At 38.5% G+C, this 17,753-nt stretch overlaps 1 protein-coding gene across 1 annotated transcript; it reads right to left on the bottom strand.

Moving 5' to 3' along the window:
• Nucleotides 1-7,584: 7,584 nt before the first annotated feature.
• Nucleotides 7,585-17,103, bottom strand: LOC103461951 (ephrin-B2a-like). The gene is made up of 5 exons (XM_008404365.3): nt 16,378-17,103; nt 15,490-15,773; nt 14,419-14,511; nt 10,341-10,433; nt 7,585-9,288 (listed from the first exon to the last, which is right to left on the bottom strand). The coding sequence occupies exons 1-5, from the start codon at nt 16,482-16,484 to the stop codon at nt 8,879-8,881; spliced, it is 987 nt and encodes a 328-aa protein (XP_008402587.1). The 5' UTR covers nt 16,485-17,103; the 3' UTR covers nt 7,585-8,878.
• Nucleotides 17,104-17,753: the final 650 nt, after the last annotated feature.

Genomic DNA, 17,753 nt, shown 5'->3' with positions numbered 1-17,753 from the left:
ACTGTCCACAGCATGGGCTTCAGCACCTCGTGGTGGATCTGAAATGGGAAAGTGAAACAAAGAACACAATTAGGACAAGTCAGATTTCAAGGCGACGCGACAGAAAACCTATGGGGACAAGTCTAAAAGGAACAACAAGGTCTAAACGCCATCCTAGGCAATGGTGTTTTGACTGTTGTAGACTAAGAGCAACACGAGGTCGCTGAAAACATGAATGAGCAGCACCGATGCTGCGCCTGCGCGGAGAGCCAAAGCCGTTCACCCCTCCCCCACATCTTCTAACATGGCGCCTCGAAGTGCGCCAACGTTAGCACTTCAAACGACTTTAAATCGGGCGAGCTAATACAGCATTTTGTGTTAAAAGCATGGAAATTACTTCACAACTCCGTAGTGTTTAAGTACTGACCAAAACGTGGGTTGTGGTTTTTCGGTCGCCATGAGGAAAAATTATAAACAAAACAAGGCTGTGGTTCGTGTCGGAGTAGCACCCGCAGGTAGCTTAGCTGCTACGAAATGCTGTTTGCTTGATTAAAAGAAAAAATAACTTCCAGCATCCATTATAGTTACAAATGGAAGTGGTGCAGGGTGATGTGTGGTATTAGAGGAAATAAACTGGTTATCTTAATATTAAGACAGCCAGTGTTTAAACACGAATTAGCCGCTACTGAACTAGCAAGCATGTTTAAAAATAAACCAAAAACCACGTGTGCCCTTTCCCCATTTGTTTGGTCGACCTTACTCTACATTTTGCATCAACTTCTACCTTCTAAGTGAAGGATTTTAGATTATCGGGAACTTTACTAGTATACTGATGCGCACAGGCTAGGCTAGCTAAGCTAAAACGCGCGGCCTAGAGCTGCCCCATGTGCTGCTGCTTTGTTCTGGGGGGCACTTTAACTCACACACCACTGCACTCGACACTCAGCCGCAATTTGAGCACATTTTTACAAACTAACTTTACACACGCAGCACTTGTGTCTTTGAGTGCATTCTGCTCTAATAGAAAGGCCGGGTATTTTTCCACGCCGCTCGCAGCCGAGAAAGCTCCACGCCGCTTTTTCAAATCTCCCTCATTCCCTCAATGGTGGAGCTGAGGGGGCTGCCATGCGCCTCACGCTACTCTGTTTTCATCGCCAACATGCCATTTAGACGGCGTGTTTATACTTACACAACACCACAAGCAAGAAAAAACAAGTAAAAGGACCACGGTGCACAACACTGGGGATTTATTTCAGTAAAACATGCGCTCAGACCAGACTTCCTTACCGATAAACATGCGCTCCACTCACCAGCCGAAATCCACCATCTTCGCTCACTTGCTCGGGCTGCCGTGCTGGTCTCACGCCGACAAAAGAGGCGAATAAAACCGCTACTATCCCGAAAACTTTTCAAACGGCGGACAAAAACGAAGCATAAAGTGAAGTCGGAACCGACATAGAGCAGATTTGGAGCCCAGAGATGCTTCTTAGAAATGATTGCGGGGTTAAGAAAGTGGCGCGAAGGCGACCAGTTGGTAACCATGTGGGTGAATGAAGGGCGGCTCCCACTGAACGTAAATATCTAGCTACAACCCCCAACTCCCCCTATTAGCATAAATAAACTACGGCACTTCCGACATATCTCAGCTCTTTTCTGAAGAAGACAGAGAAGAACGGACAGGGGTTAAAAAAAACTCTGTTGGAAAGCTTTTAATTAACAATTAAAAAGAAAGTAAACTCAGTACGCATTTCTATGGGTATTAAAACTCAACTGAAAAGAATACATATACAATCTTATTCTTATAAATTAATTTGATGTAATATTAATATTACATAATGCTGAAGCTAATTAGGGCATATTTAGTTCTTCAGCTGCCGTGTGTGCAACTGGAAAATCAAAACAATTAATTAACCTGTTGCTGCTTCACCACTAATTATAATTACCCAACACTGTGTTATTGTTGCACATAACATCGTGTTGCTCATAAGTTAGTTAAATACTTTAAGCCTCAAACGGAGACTAAAACTGTATTTGGTTATTTTACTATGAAGTTTTTTTGTTTTTTTTCTGCAAGTTAATTTACTGAGATTTACAACGTTTGTTTGGTCATTATTATCTGTATATTTTCTGTTGTACTTTACAGGGTGAAAATCTGTGCAATTCCTAAACTAAGGATAAAAACTTGTATTAAATAAACCAGCATTTTATTACACAATGACATAGCAGCATTTCTTTAAGAATCTGAAGCCCAGGTACTCAGATGACATCTGTTTAATATTTTACATGTGCATATGTTTGTGTGTTTATGTCTCTATGTTTCTAAATGTTATTTCACTACTCAAAAAATATGTTAGACCTGTTTTAGCAACTTGCAGTTTTTCTGCACCATTACCCAAAAATAGAAAGTATTAATCAGAGCAATTGATCTGGAATCAACCCTGATTAGAATTATATTGATTCTGAGATTATGCACTGAAACAAATTATAATGTTGTTTTATATATTTTTTTTAGATAAAGATAGAACAGAATAATAGTGATTTTAGATTTTTTTTAAATCTAACTTTTAAGAAAACTATATTTTTTTATACAAAAGAATAACAAATTTACACAAATAGGAGGAAGCTGTCAATTTGCTCAGTCTGCTTAGTTTAAGCACCAAAACAAAACGGCTGCAAAACTGTTTTTTAACATTTCTAAGAAAAAAAAATCAACTTTGAAAATGAGAATTTGTTGAAAACAATTAATTTAAGCTAACAGTAGTTATGTTTCTCTGTGTTGAGTTTAGTTTTAGTGGAGTTTTTTTTTATTTCTTCTACAGAGACCTTCAAAGTAATTTTCACACACTAAAATTACCAACATATTGGTTTGTATCATTAATAATCAAAATATTTTTTAAAGATAATTTCAAAATGTTAAACATGGTAGAACTCATACAGAAATTGAGAGAATTGTAACTTTTCTCTAGTTAAAACAATCAAGCTTGATGTTTCAGAGGTTTAACAAGCTGCGGCGTCAAACCACATCAGAAACAAATGCTGCAGTAAATCCTGCACTGATGCTTCCACATTAAAAAGAAATATTTGTATTTATATTAACAAACTATTTTTATTGATAGTAGAGGCCTTTTGAGAAACGAAATAATTGTTTTACAGTAAGTGCTTGTAGTTTTGAATTGTTTTAATTATCTGAATGTGTGGGGAATGTTAACTCTGAGCTCTTTAACTTTATTCAAATTTTCTTATACTAAATGAAAATCGACGTGAGCCTGATTTCAATTACATCTTTAAAATCCACTCAACCACATTACGACCGTTTTAGACATTTAAGAAAATGCAAAAGAAGGACACCTTATCCACATTTCATTGTGGTTACTTCAGTAACAACTGAAGTACCCACAATGAAATGTGGATAAGGTGTCCTTCTTTTGCATTCAGTAACAACTGAAGTAACCAATGCAGAAGAAGGATAGTAAATTGCAATCTTTCAAGCAGTTTAGCAACAATCTTCTTCTGCTGTGGTAACATTTTACTGACTTAGGTCATACATTTACCACGGGTTTATTTTATGCTATTGTTTTAATTTTGGACATTTTCTGCAGTTTTACTGAAGAAAATGGCCTCTTTAGGCCTAAAGAGGCCATTTGGCCATAACTTTTACTTCAATGGTAAATTTGAATATTTAGATGTGTCCTCCCACCAAGGAGGACACATCCTTGGTGGGATGTGTCCTCCTTGGTGGGAGGACACCAAGGAGGTGTAAACAGTAAAGTAGAGACACTACTTTACTGTGCCAGTAGAGTAGTGTCTCTAAAGATGTCTTTGTGCATATCATAAATATGAAAACAACCAAATAAGTAACGAAAATAATTGTTTTCACAGGAGTAGAATAACAAAGAAGTCACAGATGACCAAATAACCGTCCAAATACCTCCCATAACCCCCCCCTGTTAAGCAGAACCACAGGGCAATTATCATAATAGTGGTTGGATGAAATGCAAAAGAGAGATTTCACTTGGTCAGAAAGTGTTAGCGAGTACGCGTTGTGTGTTCTGCACTTCAGACGTCATGTTTTATAAATGAGCAAACAACAAAATATTCTGCAAGAAAAGGCCTGCAGCTCAAGGTTTCTGCTACTGAAGCCTGTTGAATTATGAATTAAACCTTTAAAAATAATTATTGTATTACAGTATATAATGTGGCCAGCAGAGGGAACCATCAAACTAAATATTGTACTGTAATGACACGATTGTTGTGAACAGTAAGTGGAAACTCTTGCTTCCCTATCACTGAGGTTTCTGTTGTTTCAAATTGGTTAGTTTTGCCGCAGCGGTCAGCAAAGGGAATGGAAAAGCAGGTGCCGGGCCGTGTGCCACAGGTTTTGTGTTCCCCATTCAACACAGGCTGGTGGTCAATTAGGTAAGATAAAGACCGATCACAAGATTTGGTCGACTTTATCGAGAAGTCTGCGTTAAACTCTAATCCCCGGTCACCTGACACTGACAGAGAACTGGACAGCAGCTCGCCCCGACTGCTCTTCTCCACTCCACACTGTGGGAGTGGGAGCGCTCAGTCATGACCCCCAACCCCCCACACAAAGCCAGTAGTTCCTCTGCATATGGAAGTGAGGTGGGGGGTGGGTGGACACGGGGAGGTTGTAGACTTCACAACGTCCCATGGGGTCAGATAAAAGCTTACAGCTCTGCTTCTTTAGACCTCCCCCTCTGCCCTGAGCTCCGGCTGCTCTGCACAAGTGCTGTAAAAGATTTATCGGTAAAGTAGGTAGCAAGCCCTAAAGCAACTTTTCAAGATAGTTTAATGCAAGTAGCACCTTCAGACAAGACATGATATATATGATATTGATATATATACATTTACCTTTTTTTTTTATTATTTTAACAGTGTTTTTTTTTTTCCCAGATTTGAAAAACAAGCAAAAACAGTTAACAGTTTTCAATGCTAGATTGTACTTGATATCCAAAACATCCCCTCAGAGAGCTTGAGCACTTCTTTCCCTCCATTCTAAAATGGCCCACCACATAAGCCCCTCCCACATCAGGGGCCGTGAGCCCGGGGGTCTCTGTTTTGTTCTTCCTATAGAAGCCTGACCGCCATTGTCTCAGCATGACCCCGGGGTCAACTGAACTCACCTCGCCCGGCCACGACCCATTCAGATGTGAAGCTTCACATGGGATAAAACCATCTCTAAAGGATCCTTTAAGGCGAGGGGGTGGTCAAATGCTCGTGCACACCCGCACACACACACACACACACACACACACACACACACACACACACACACACACACACACACACACGCACACACACACACCCGCACACGCACACACACCCACACACACACACGCACACGTTCACGTAAAACAAACACACCACCTTGGATCAAATGTGTTGCTTTAGTGTATAAAGAAAAGGAATGTTCAACTCACTCACCTGACCAGAATCTGTTCAGATTACTGGATAAAATAATCAGAAAAAGAGGAAGACTTTTAAAGTGGCGGCAAAATGGCAGGTAGTTACAGAAAGTCATAATGAAGTCATCTTTGACACATTTTGTCTTCTGTCCACTCAGATACATCGCTTTTAAGAAGGGGAAATTACATTTTGCTGCAGGACAAGAATGAGGCCATGCATGCCAGTCAGCTGCAGCTTTTAGTTCTCTGTTCATGGTTCCTTCGCAGCCTGAAGGGCTGGATTTATGTTTCAGTGTTTTCTCAATATAGACTTCTATGAAAAAAGAAAACTGTTTGTGTTCCTTCCTTCCTTCCTTCCTTCCTTCCTTCCTTCCTTCCTTCCTTCCTTCCTTCCTTCCTTCCTTCCTTCCTTCCTTCCTTCCTTCCTTCCTTCCTTCCTTCCTTCCTTCCTTCCTTCCTTCCTTCCTTCCTTCCTTCCTTCCTTCCTTCCTTCTTTTTTGGTATCTTTCTAGCTTCCTTCCTTCCTGCCTTCCATTTTTCTTTCTTTCTTTTTCCTTTGTTCCTTACCTTTTTCTTTCTTTCTTTCTTTCTTTCTTTCTTTCTTTCTTTCTTTCTTTCTTTCTTTCTTTCTTTCTTTCTTTCTTTCTTTCTTTCTTTCTTTCTTTCTTTCTTTCTTCCCCCCTTCCTTCCATCCATCCTTCCTTTGTTTGTTCCTTCCCTCCTTTCTTTTTACCTTATGTCCTTCTTTCTTTATTTCCTTCTTTCATTCCTTCTCTTTCTTCCCTCCTTCCTTCCATCCAGCCATTCTTTGTACCTTCACATTTCCTTCCTTCCTTCCTTCCTTCCTTCCTTCCTTCCTTCCTTCCTTCCTTCCTTCCTTCCTTCCTTCCTTCCTTCCTTCCTTCCTTCCTTCCTTCCTTCCTTCCTTCCTTCCTTCCTTCCTTCCTTCCTTCCTTCCTGTTGACGTTGAATCTATGAAAGCATGGATCTCCTACATAATCACAGTAACCCTGTCTGTGCTCAAAATTTACAGCCACACAACAAATTTAATAAATAAATTGAATACAATCTAGGAGTTTATCTTTATCTGTGAACAGAAACAGCTGAGTTCAGCACAAAGCCTCTCCTGTCTGGCGTCTTGCTGTCAGAGACAACAGTGTCCCCGGTGGAGGCGAAGCTCATGGAGGCTGACAGGTTGAAAATGTGCGCCATGATGTGGCTGAAGGAGCATGAAACATGTTCACTCATGAGCGCCTCGCACATCGCCACGGGAGACAGAGCGACAGTTAAATGAGTGTTTTTACATAAATATGTTTTCTTTACCTGAGCTGGTGGTTTGAGAGCTTTTAGGCACAACACACACATGTGCCACTCTGCCAAGAACGCACTTCAATTGTTCAATTCAGTCATGAGTGAGAAAGTTAAGTGAGAACAGGGAAATGTTTTCTTTCCCGCTCATTTTACACAACTTTGTTGGTTTTATTCTTAAAATTGCACCAACTAGGGAGGCGAAGAAGCATGCAGGCAATATTTCAGCAGTGAATAATTTGCACTGAACTACAGTTTTGTTCAAATTTTTAGCTGTTGAAAACTATTCAAAATTATAATTTTGACTACAAGACGGTAAACCACCTTTCGATGAATGAGACATTTTTCAGTTTCTAATTTAATCAACATTTCCCAAATTATTCACAGAAACAATAGAACCAACGGCTCAAAAGTCTTGAATCATTTCCCATCGCTCCTCAGCAGCCAAACATCCTTGTAATATTTTAGAAACAGTCAAGTTCAAGTTTTCTCCAGGATTCCTGAAAGTCTTGGAGTCTTTGGAGTTTTGTTTTGTTTCACTCTTGATGCGTCCACTTCCCTCTATCACATGAATGATTTGGGGGTGTTTTTCAAACAAATTAACTTTTCATACTTATTCATATTTTCATAACTCCTTACAACGTGTCGTTTCATACGTAGTTCTTTGTTGTAAGAACTCTAGCAAATGTGATCAACCTTGTTTCGGTTTGATCCCAAAGCCTCTGCCTAGGCAATGAATGGAAGCATTGCCACTGCAAGGTAAAATCTTCACAAAGTATATACAGAAATTATGTATATTGTGAATATTTTGATGTTTATTTATATAAAATATTTAGGAGAAACAGATAGATAAACCAGAAGCCATCAATCAACTTTAAAAAGGTTTTTAATTTAAAGGATTTGAGCTCTGAGTTTAACCTTCCTGAAACCTCACACAATTTGACAAAAACATTTAGACACATTTAGACATTGTGTAAACAGTAATCTTTCAGAAGAACATATTTTTTCCTGTCCCAATAGACTGAAAAGTGCTAAAGACAAAACAATTTTACAGAAAAAAAACAGTTTTTAGTGTCAACAAGGTGATTTCCTGTTGAAAATAGACCAACTGAGGAATGATGGACCTCTTGTTCTTTTGTTTCTTTTTACGTCTGGTGTATCTTCTGTTGACCTTCTGTTGTGGACTCTAGTATCTTGTCATGGTAAAAGGACTGACTTAATCAGAACTGAACTGAACTAAACAAGTATCTTAAAGAAGTTTAAAAGACCTCCAGAAACTGACAATAACTTTGAGGCGACTTTGAGAGATCATTAGAAAGTCTAACACCAAAGGTTAAAGGTACCAATAGTTTTAAGTGTAATCGATAAGAAAAACATGTTTTCTGAAACAAAAACCACAAAGTCCTTTCAAAAGCAGTGCCAGGGCTTTACTCTGAATGTGAATATTATTGGCCTCCAAAACGATGGATGAGTTGTTGTCATGGGCGACACATTGTTGCATATAACAGTCAAAATTTAAGCTTCTTGTTAATTTTGCGAGCACCAGAAAAGGAATGACCTGCAACCTCTGCTCTGATTCATGTTTTCATGTTACCTTTATCATGTGTTCACACAGACAGAAGACAGAGCTGGGAAATTCACAAACTTAATTATTAATTTAAAGACTGATGTCTAATTTACTTTATTAAAGAATTATACTCTTCGGTTCACTTTACAGCTTTTCAGACACGTTTACACAAAATGTTGGTGGAAAAAAATCAATAAAAATAGCATGTTTGAGTGCAATATTCTTCTGTCAGTAAGTTATACATTTATCAATAAGTTAAATAAAACACAGTTAAACCTGCCACAGATGGCGACAGTAAAAAAAAACATAATAAATAAATAAATAAATAAAATAAATCTGTTTACTCTGTTAATCATATCTAAGGGAGTACATCTACTGAATGATATGCTAAGAGCCTGTCTTCCGCTCAGATTGTCTCAAATCCTTCCACAGTATTTTGTGCATTTGCTCCAGTGTTGCTAAGCAAAAGGACAGGTGTCTCTGCAGGGCATAAAAACAGTGCAATCCAGCTTTTAACACACACACAACTCACATTATCTTAAACCTGACAGCTGGAGTAGTGTTGTATTTCAGAAGAAGTCATTAGAGGAGCTTATTAGACTTTGTAGTAGACGTTGGTGGGGCTCTGAGGCATTATCTCCTGAACTATATACACAGGAGGGCCATATTCACCACTCACACGCTCGTAGTGACGGCAGATCATACTTTCGGAAGGCCGCAGAGGGAAGACAACCTCGCTCCGGTCTGAGCCGTCATTGTCGCTGCTAAAGCTGTCCCGCTTCGGCACAGCCAAAGTGCTGAGGGACACGGAGGCGGGCGGCTGGTGCGGCTGCTGCTGCTGCCGCTGCTGCCGCTGGCGGTCAGGAACACGGCGACGCTGATGGTACCACCACAGCACCACTGAAACAACTACAATGACCAGCAGGAGGCTCAAGCTGCAGGAAATGACCCACACAATGAGTCCTGGCCCAGACGCGTCAGTCTGTCCGGCTTCAGAACCCGCATCTACCATAGGACGTGGAGAAGAGACAAGAAAAACAAGTAGATCAGAGGGAGAGCATGTATGAAGCAGAAGTTTCAGGATTTCACTTTATTCACCCCTCAAAAATAAACATGACACATTAATAACACCAAAGGTTAAAGGTCTCAATAGTTTTTGTTTGATAATTAAACAAAAAGCAAATTGCTTTTGACAGCTTTCAGAAAATGGAACTTGCTGTCTGGGGTTCAGCAAAAGTCAGACAAAATGTGGGACACATGCTGCGTTTCTATTGGATTCATAAATGCCACCTCTAATTAGTCTCTGTTATTACAGCTGAACTCTGATAAAACGTGACAACTGTAATAGAGCCACAGCTGGGTATTTTAGCCACCTTGGTACACTTGAGCCTAAGAAATCGGGCTTAGAGTTGAATTTAGGTATGGGCTTATCACAGCTCAATTAGCATCATAAGAAACAAGTGATTCTAAACTGCTCTTATCATTTAAGCAACTCAAACTTATGCTTTTAAAGAAAAACTGAACTGGGAATTACTGTTTATGTATTTGTTTAGACTCACCTGGATTACTCTAACTGTTTCTTTAGATGTTCTCACAAATCAGTTTTAGCTCAACTTCAGATTCATACAAGCGAGTGAGTCCACATCACACCAGTTTTAGCTTTTCTTGCCCTGCAGGGTTTGATCATTCAAGTTAGTGGCACCTACCTCTATCTATTTAATGAAAAGACACCGGCAGCTCATAAAAAGTAGCTGCTGTAGCCTCAGTTAGATTTATATCCTCAATGTCTTTGAATTTTAAAATCAGTTTGAATAATTTGTACGTTGATTTTAATCATATCATTCTCTTATTTTCTGTGAATTACTTTTGTGCTTTTATCTGTGGAAAGTACATTGTAAGTAATTCATATCTTTTCTTACAAGCTAAGATTGGTATCAGCCAGTAAAAAGCAATTTGGTGCATCTCTAATTAATAAAACGCACCTTCAAACTGATTTGTTAAACGTCCAAGATTTTGCTGCAAAACAAACAGTTTTACTATAATTTCCACATTCTTGCCTTTCGATAAGACGTCCTTGGTCTTGGTCTTTGGTGGTACAGGTGGGAACCTGGTTGGTGACTCCTGAAGCGTTAAAAGTGAATCAGAGGAATCTGGAATATAAAGCACATCACATGGAGCAGATTAGAAAGAGCACACACGTCTTCAGATGCACCGTGTAGGTGGGTTCATGTCACGTAATGAGTCAGTGAACATCACTGAAACCACAGTGATGTCGTTCCTGTGGTTAGTCATTATTCTTTCACGTCAGTGTGTAAGTATATATATATAAAAAAAACAAAAACTAAAAGAGGTAAATGCAGATTTGGGTCAAATAGAAGTGGAAGAAAAAGAGTTTCTAACCCAATCAAGCCACAGCAAAGTTCTGCTTTCAGTCATGTCTGGGACTTTTAATTTTTCTTGCCTGGAAAAATTATAATTTTAAGCACCTACACAAGGATAGTAGATGGCAAAATGAAACCTGTTCTGATATGACTTAAATGATATGATGTTTTTATTGAATCAACATAAAATAATGTGTTTTTAAGATAAAATAAATGTCATTGTGCCCATATGCAGCCGAAGGTCAGTTTGTTTACATTTCCAAATGGATTTTTAAAGCTAAAATTACAAAGGTAGCTAATTATATAACAAGCAAGAAAAGAATAAAATAAAGAAAAAAAAGAACGTGGATACAAATAATCAAACATACAATGAAGAAAAGTACTGACCAGAATGGGATGTGTACACTGATGTGCATCTAGGTTAACAAAATTACATAAACGTAAAGAACAAAAAAAAAAAAAAGTAATTTAACCATCTTATAACTGCAAAGCTGGGACCGTTTAAAAGCTTTGCAAAACATGTTCAGCATCCTGTTGACTTATCTGTTAACCTCCTGCTGGGGTTGGTTTTACTCACCACACCTGGAATAAAGCATTCAACACAAAAAGTCACTTGTACAAAAGAAAGCAGAAAACTTTCAAAGCTTTGAAAATGTTACATTTGTCTTTAATTTCACAAGGTTGCCATCTGATTGGTTATGATCTAAACATGAAAAATGCAGTGTAATTTTAAAGCCCCAAAAATAACCATTTAAAGGTTATTTTGTTCCTTCAGTGGAGCTTCTGACAGTAGAGGAAAATTATCAGTCAATATTCAGCAATACCCAAGTCATTTTTTTTGTATGACTAATCAAACAGAAACATATATATGTATTACATGTTGTTTTTTTAAAATCAAAATAAACCGAGAAGTCTCACAGAAAACCAGTCAGTAATTCTGGAGTTTCTATTTATTTATTATTATTCATTTACAGCGCTGTAGATATATTTCATATTTCTTCTAATTTTGCTTTCTTTTTATATGTTTTTGGTCTTTGAACAAACTATTATATCACATGAAGACAACCCAAACACAAAAAGTTTTGATTTCATTCTTTGAGGAAAATAGTTCACTTAACCAACCTGGCCCTATGTGAAAAATAATCATCCTCATTTCTAATAAAGAGTTGTGCCACTGTCAATAATTTTGATAGTTGACCACAACTATCATCAAGCATTTGCGGCAGTATTCAATGAGTCTTTACTATCACTGCGGTTTGTTGAAATGGCTTTAACCCCTCCCAACCTAATGAATTGGTTCTCACCTCTTTCTAGATTTCTAAAAATCAGCACACGTTTTGCTTTTGATATCTTTTTTGTCTGCTTCATGATGCCTGACAGAGTCTGCTGAATGATTTCTTAATTTTACATTAATCAAGCTTGTGTGCGGCTTTTGAAACTGAACCAGCTTAACAAAAAAAATTTCATCAAAATTAAAAAAAGAGAGGCAACGACTTTTTCAAACCGAGCCAGCCGGGTTTGGATTTCTGTTTTCTCTAGTCCAATAGCTTTCTCTTATAGAAGCTGATTTTTGTGTTTACTCAAGCTTTTGTTTATCTGGCATTGACATTTTTTGAGAATTTAAAACATTTAAATGTGACAAAAAGCAAAATGCTTAAGGGAGCAAATGCCTTTTTACAGCACTCTAAAGAACATGTTGGTTGAAAGTTTTCATAAAACCTTTAAAAAAGTCCATAAATTGTGCTGTTATTTTGTCATTTGTAGACAAACAAAACATTATGACTACTAGTTAAGCGGATACTGCAGCTACCTTTATATTGTTGTAAATTAGAAGGATGATTGTTAGTTGGTGTAATCCATACAATAATTATATGGTTCATATTAGATTTCTAAATGGTTATGACCACCATATGTCGCTAATATTGCAGTAGTGATGAGAAACTGGAAAATTCCTGTATCTGAGTGACACGTCATTATGAAACTTACTTCTCTTTAACATTTCTATAAATGCCATTGAAAAGAATTTGCATGTTTTCACTATTTTGAGAAATTGAAAGCTAATTTACATGTTGCGTAAAGGACCTGTAGACATTTCCTCCAAAATGACAGAGCTGATAATGCAAGATATTTCTTATTTGCACAAAAACAGAAAACACAGCGTCAGTAAAATGTTCAGTCTTACGCATTAAAAAATGCATAAGCTGTACTGGAGTGTTTTGAAGGGGCTCCCTTAGGACCTCAGCGCTCTGACATTTACAAAAGAGCACCAATTAAAAGCAGAAAAAAAACCCATCAAGTCATTGCAAACGACCTTGTCTTTTACAATTTGGCGAAAAATATTAGAAAGAAAGACTAATGTATCTCCGAGATGGGACGACTGTATTGTTTGTGCAATTTTATTAAAGGGTGGGTATTTGTCTGCAGCTTCAACCTGCAGCAAGAGGAAAAATGAGAGCCCAAAAGCCTCCATATATAAATCAATGCACGAGGCTCTGAGCATTTCCTTAAACATAAATCTATATCATGACCTTTGCATGAACAGCAAATAAACTGAACAAGAATGTTCTGATTTATTTCCATTATAGATTTGTGATTTCCGCCTCTGTGAATCAACATTTCGGTTCCAGTAACATAACCATGCACCCTGTTAGGTCTCGCTTCAGTGAATTATCATTAATTCACCACTGACTCTCATTTAAACTTCCCGAGCACACATTTTGATATTCACTCGCGACGTAGCCACCCGGTCACGTCTGAGTTTCGGTTTTACACGCGCCATATGCTCAAGCAAATCCAGGACATCCGTGACTGCGTCCAAACCACTCTACATGACTCGCAACACGGCTAGAGATTAAAAACAAGATTTCAACTAAATCTGAGCTGTTAAACTTCTTCTGATTTTTTTTTTTTTTTTGCAATAAAAAAGGTTTGTTTACACAAGTAATGTTTATAAACACAGCATGAAATATTTTGGAGTTATCATCAGCACAAGAAGCACATGAAAAGCTGATTTTTCATCTTTAATGCTGATTAAATGAATAATTTATACAAATAACACTTCACATATCAGGGATTTAAAAAAAAACAGCACAGAAAAATATACAGAAAGCTTGCATCTGTTTAATATCTAAGTAAGCGGTTTTTATGCAGCACAAGCATATACACTGAAATGTTTATTTACATATAAGCTTATCTGATGAAAGGATGACAATATGAAACAAGGTGCTTTTCTGTGAACAGTTCCTGACACAGTGAATTTAAAGATAGCAGAAACTTATTATGTGAGTTTGCTTTATTACATTTTATTTTATTCAGACCTTGTGATAAGAGCATAAATTGACACAACTGAATGGTTATCTATTTTGGAATTAATATGAGGAGGAGATATATGGAAGAAAAGAGCTTTGACTGTAATTTCAAATGAGGGATAATACTGATAGCAGTAAGCTGCTCCTGGTTTAAACGATATATATATATATATTTTTTTTTTTTTTAATTCAGTAATTCATGATGACAATCTCTTTCTGAGAGAATGGCCCCATGATCAGATTATCGGAAATCAAACAGAGATGATATCAATGCATTACCAGTGTAACCTTTGAGAGCAAAACAACTGTTGCCATTTATTCATTCGACTGCACAAATCTGGATCTGTGCATGTGCGTGAATGTGTGTGTGTGTGTGCGTGTGGGGGTGTGTGTGTGTGTGTGCACATCTTTGTTCGTGAACACTAAAATAAACACATGCTGCTTACTCTGGCCGACTCTCAGCACCAGTTTCATGGATTTGGTCCTGCACGCCCCTCCTTTGGTATTATCCAGCCCTCTCAGAGATCCTGTGGAGGTGGCTGGAGAGCAAAACCGAGAGACAAATGTTCAGTCAACTCAAATGAATAAGCAGAAGACACAACTTAACGGCAATTGATTGTCCCAGGGCAGTTTTGCATGATTTCCACACAAGTTAAGACGGTAGTTACTTGTAAAGCCATGTTTTGCAACACCCTGACCCCAAAAGTGATTAAATATGTCTCAAGATATTCCAAGGCAGTATCTGGAATTGAAATTTTAATGCAGAACTGCAGCATTAGGCTGCATTACTTTGAGCTGTGTGCAGCTAATAAAGTGGAAACTGAGGGTAATATTCTCATTAAACCGACTAACCAATGACTTCTGCTCTACGTGCAGCCTTGGCATAAAAAATTAGATGAATAAAACATTAATTCAGCCTTTTTTAAGAAGCAGCTCTCATTGCAGAAACCCAACTTCCATTGAAAAAAAAAAAAACTCCTCTCTTAACACACACACACTCCAAGAACTCCGTTTCACCCCTGTCACTCACACACACACATCGACTTGTTAGGAGCATTTAGGTCAGATAACATTTCACAGGCTACAAGCCACGTTGCAGTGAAAGCTCCCATCAAATCTGCCTGATGCTGTAAAAGCCTTGAGTGATTTGGGGCATGTAAGCCCCTGGAATCACACGGGCCTCCCAGAGCCAAGTCTGGCGTAGGAGCGTGGCGCGGTGGTGGGCGAGGCTACATGGTCGGGCTTGCTTTCTATCTCATGCATCACTTGCCACTGAGATCCTGCCTTAACCGACAGCGGTCCAATAACGAGGCCACGATGGTTTTCTTTTCTTTTCTCTTCTCTTTATTTTTTTGATTCTTATTCAAAGTGACAAAATGAGAGGGAGAGATGAGTATGATGTCCTCATCACACCCTGGAAGTGAAAAAAAAGAAAAACGGAAAAAACAAAAAACAGGAATGCTCTCGGACTGACTGTGGCATTCCACCTGTAGGAGCCTCACATCTCCCTGACTTACAGGTGATGTAATAGTCCCTCCCCTTGAGAAACTCCAGGCCCCAGAGGTTTGGGCTGAACTCCTGAAACTTGAACGTGAACTTGACGTCCTGGTCAGGCTTGTCACAGTTCAGCAAGGGCGTGTCAGTCTTGGCCACGCCGCAGCTCTCCATCTGACTTTTGGTGACCAGGTAGACTTTGTAGAACTCCTCTGTCCTCCCTGAGGAGGGGTCAGCCCGGGGGCACACGATGTCCATCTTGTCCCCTATCTGAGGGTAGAGCACCAAACCCTGACCGGGAGTGAATCTGGGGAAGGTAAGAAGCAAAGAGATCTGCTTTAACTCAAGATGAATTTTAAAAATGCAGGCTTTGATAAAAAATTATTCGCTCAGACTAATGAATCTTACAGAAGCCGGGCTTTTAGCAGGACATTCAACAGCCGAAGATCCGTTTTTGGGTTTTTTTCAAGTTCTTGAACATCTCAAATGAACCGATAACTTAGAAGCCCGAGATTCTTGATTTTGTTTAGATCAGAAATTAACCTTTTTTATCAGGTTTTAAAGTATGATTGAGTTGCAGCAAGTTTATTTCAGAGAAATCATTTTGAAACTAGGAGTTTTCTCTGAACTTCTGATGAAGGTTCTCTATACTAAAAACTTACAGAACAAACTTGGAACTAAACAGCATATCTGCAGAATCAAAGAACTAAATCTAACACGCTCGACCCAGAGAATTTTAGAAATGACTTTTAAAAATAATCTTTTAGAAAAGTTTTTTTTTATTATTATTATCAGATGCAACCCCGCAGCCAAACTTCACACCTCCAAGTGCATACCAAAAAAATTTAAAAAAAATCTTTATAGTAATAATAATAATTGCATAGAGAGGCACGCGTTTCTCATCTTCTTACTTTGAGTTGGAGCTGCTCCAGTGGATCGACTCCAGCGTGACGCCCCGGCAGGAGCAAACGATGGCGAGCAGGATCACGGCGCCGCAGCTCCGTGCGCGTCCCCCCATCACGGGAAAGGCACCGCGGGCGGACTATCATAAAAAGCAGCGAAAACTGTCCGGCATCTGTCGTCTCTGCATGTCTCCCGTGGATCCAGGTGAGCGCGGAGAACAACACATACCTGAGGACAACCCCGCCGAGTTACGAGTCTCCTTCCCCTCACAGCTGAGCGGGATGCTAAACATTGCGCGTAACTCTGGCCACAAAGTCATTCATGTGACGAGATGTGCGTAAAGTGAGGCGGGAGACAGTGCGAAGTGTTGTAGTCTGACCGACTGGGCTGCCCTTACACACACACGCACACACACACACACACAACCTCTCTCTCATGCGTGGGAGAGTAAGGGGGCGTTGAACTGTTGGTCAATTTACTCCCAAAGGCAGCGGAAGATTATGAAGTAGCGTTTCAAAGGTAACACAGGGTTGCTTCGTTGTACTTTATTATTAAAGATCAAGCCTTAAAAAAAATTAACAACCAATATTTAGGTAATCTTCCCCTGGGCACTTAACCTCAAGTTGCCTACTGATCTGTGCATTAAGTGAATGTGACTCTAGTGTAAAGTGTCAAAATGACTGGAAAAGTGCTATTTAAGTTTATTTACCATTTTTGAAGTAAACTAAATGATTTGAGTAAGACTGACTTAAATCGGTTATCTTAAAACACACTTAATAAATTTGTTAAAAATAAATTAACAAATTGAGTTGGATGATTATAATATATTGAATTGGATAAACTTAATAAATTAAGTTGGATAAATTTAATAAATTCAGTTGGATAAACTTAATTGAATTGCTTGTTACCTACAGAAGCAATTCAATTAAGTTGGTTCAACTATTTTCTTTTAGAGTGTACTTTGATGCACTTAAAAAAAAATCTAATGTATAGAAAGTCAGAGATGGCTTCATAGATGTCTCCATCACACCTGATAGAGCTTCAGAAGAGCCGTGTAGAACAAACAGCCTAAAGACAGGGACTAATTAAAAATGGCACCATATTAAAAAGACTTGAGGCTGAAATTGCTGATAATCATGTAAATGTCACTTCTTGGTTTTTCTCATTTTAATAAATTTGCAAGATACTCAAGAAAAATTCCACATTGTCATGATAGGGGTATTTGTGTGTAAGATTTTGAGAAACGAGATTAATTGCAACATCACAAAATGTGGAGAATGAATAATTTCCGGATACGTTAAATGGACTTTATCAAATGTACATGTAATTGTAAAAATATGACCAGTCATTGTTTGCTCCAATTACATCTGCAAGTCGCTAGGGT

The sequence above is a fragment of the Poecilia reticulata genome, chromosome 3, assembly GCF_904066995.2.
Source record: "Poecilia reticulata chromosome 3, P_reticulata-male-v2, whole genome shotgun sequence".
Lineage (NCBI taxonomy): Eukaryota > Metazoa > Chordata > Actinopteri > Cyprinodontiformes > Poeciliidae > Poecilia > Poecilia reticulata.
This window is presented reverse-complemented; position numbering and strand designations above follow the sequence as displayed.

Coding starts and splice junctions, on each gene's coding strand:
- LOC103461951 (XM_008404365.3), bottom strand. CDS start 16,484: ATGGGGGGACGCGCACGGAGCTGCGGCGCCGTGATCCTGCTCGCCATC. Junction 15,774..16,377: donor TGGAGCAGCTCCAACTCAAA/GTAAGAAGATGA, acceptor TACCTTCCCCAG/ATTCACTCCCGGTCAGGGTT. Junction 10,434..14,418: donor GGTGCTGAGAGTCGGCCAGA/GTAAGCAGCATG, acceptor TTTATATTCCAG/ATTCCTCTGATTCACTTTTA.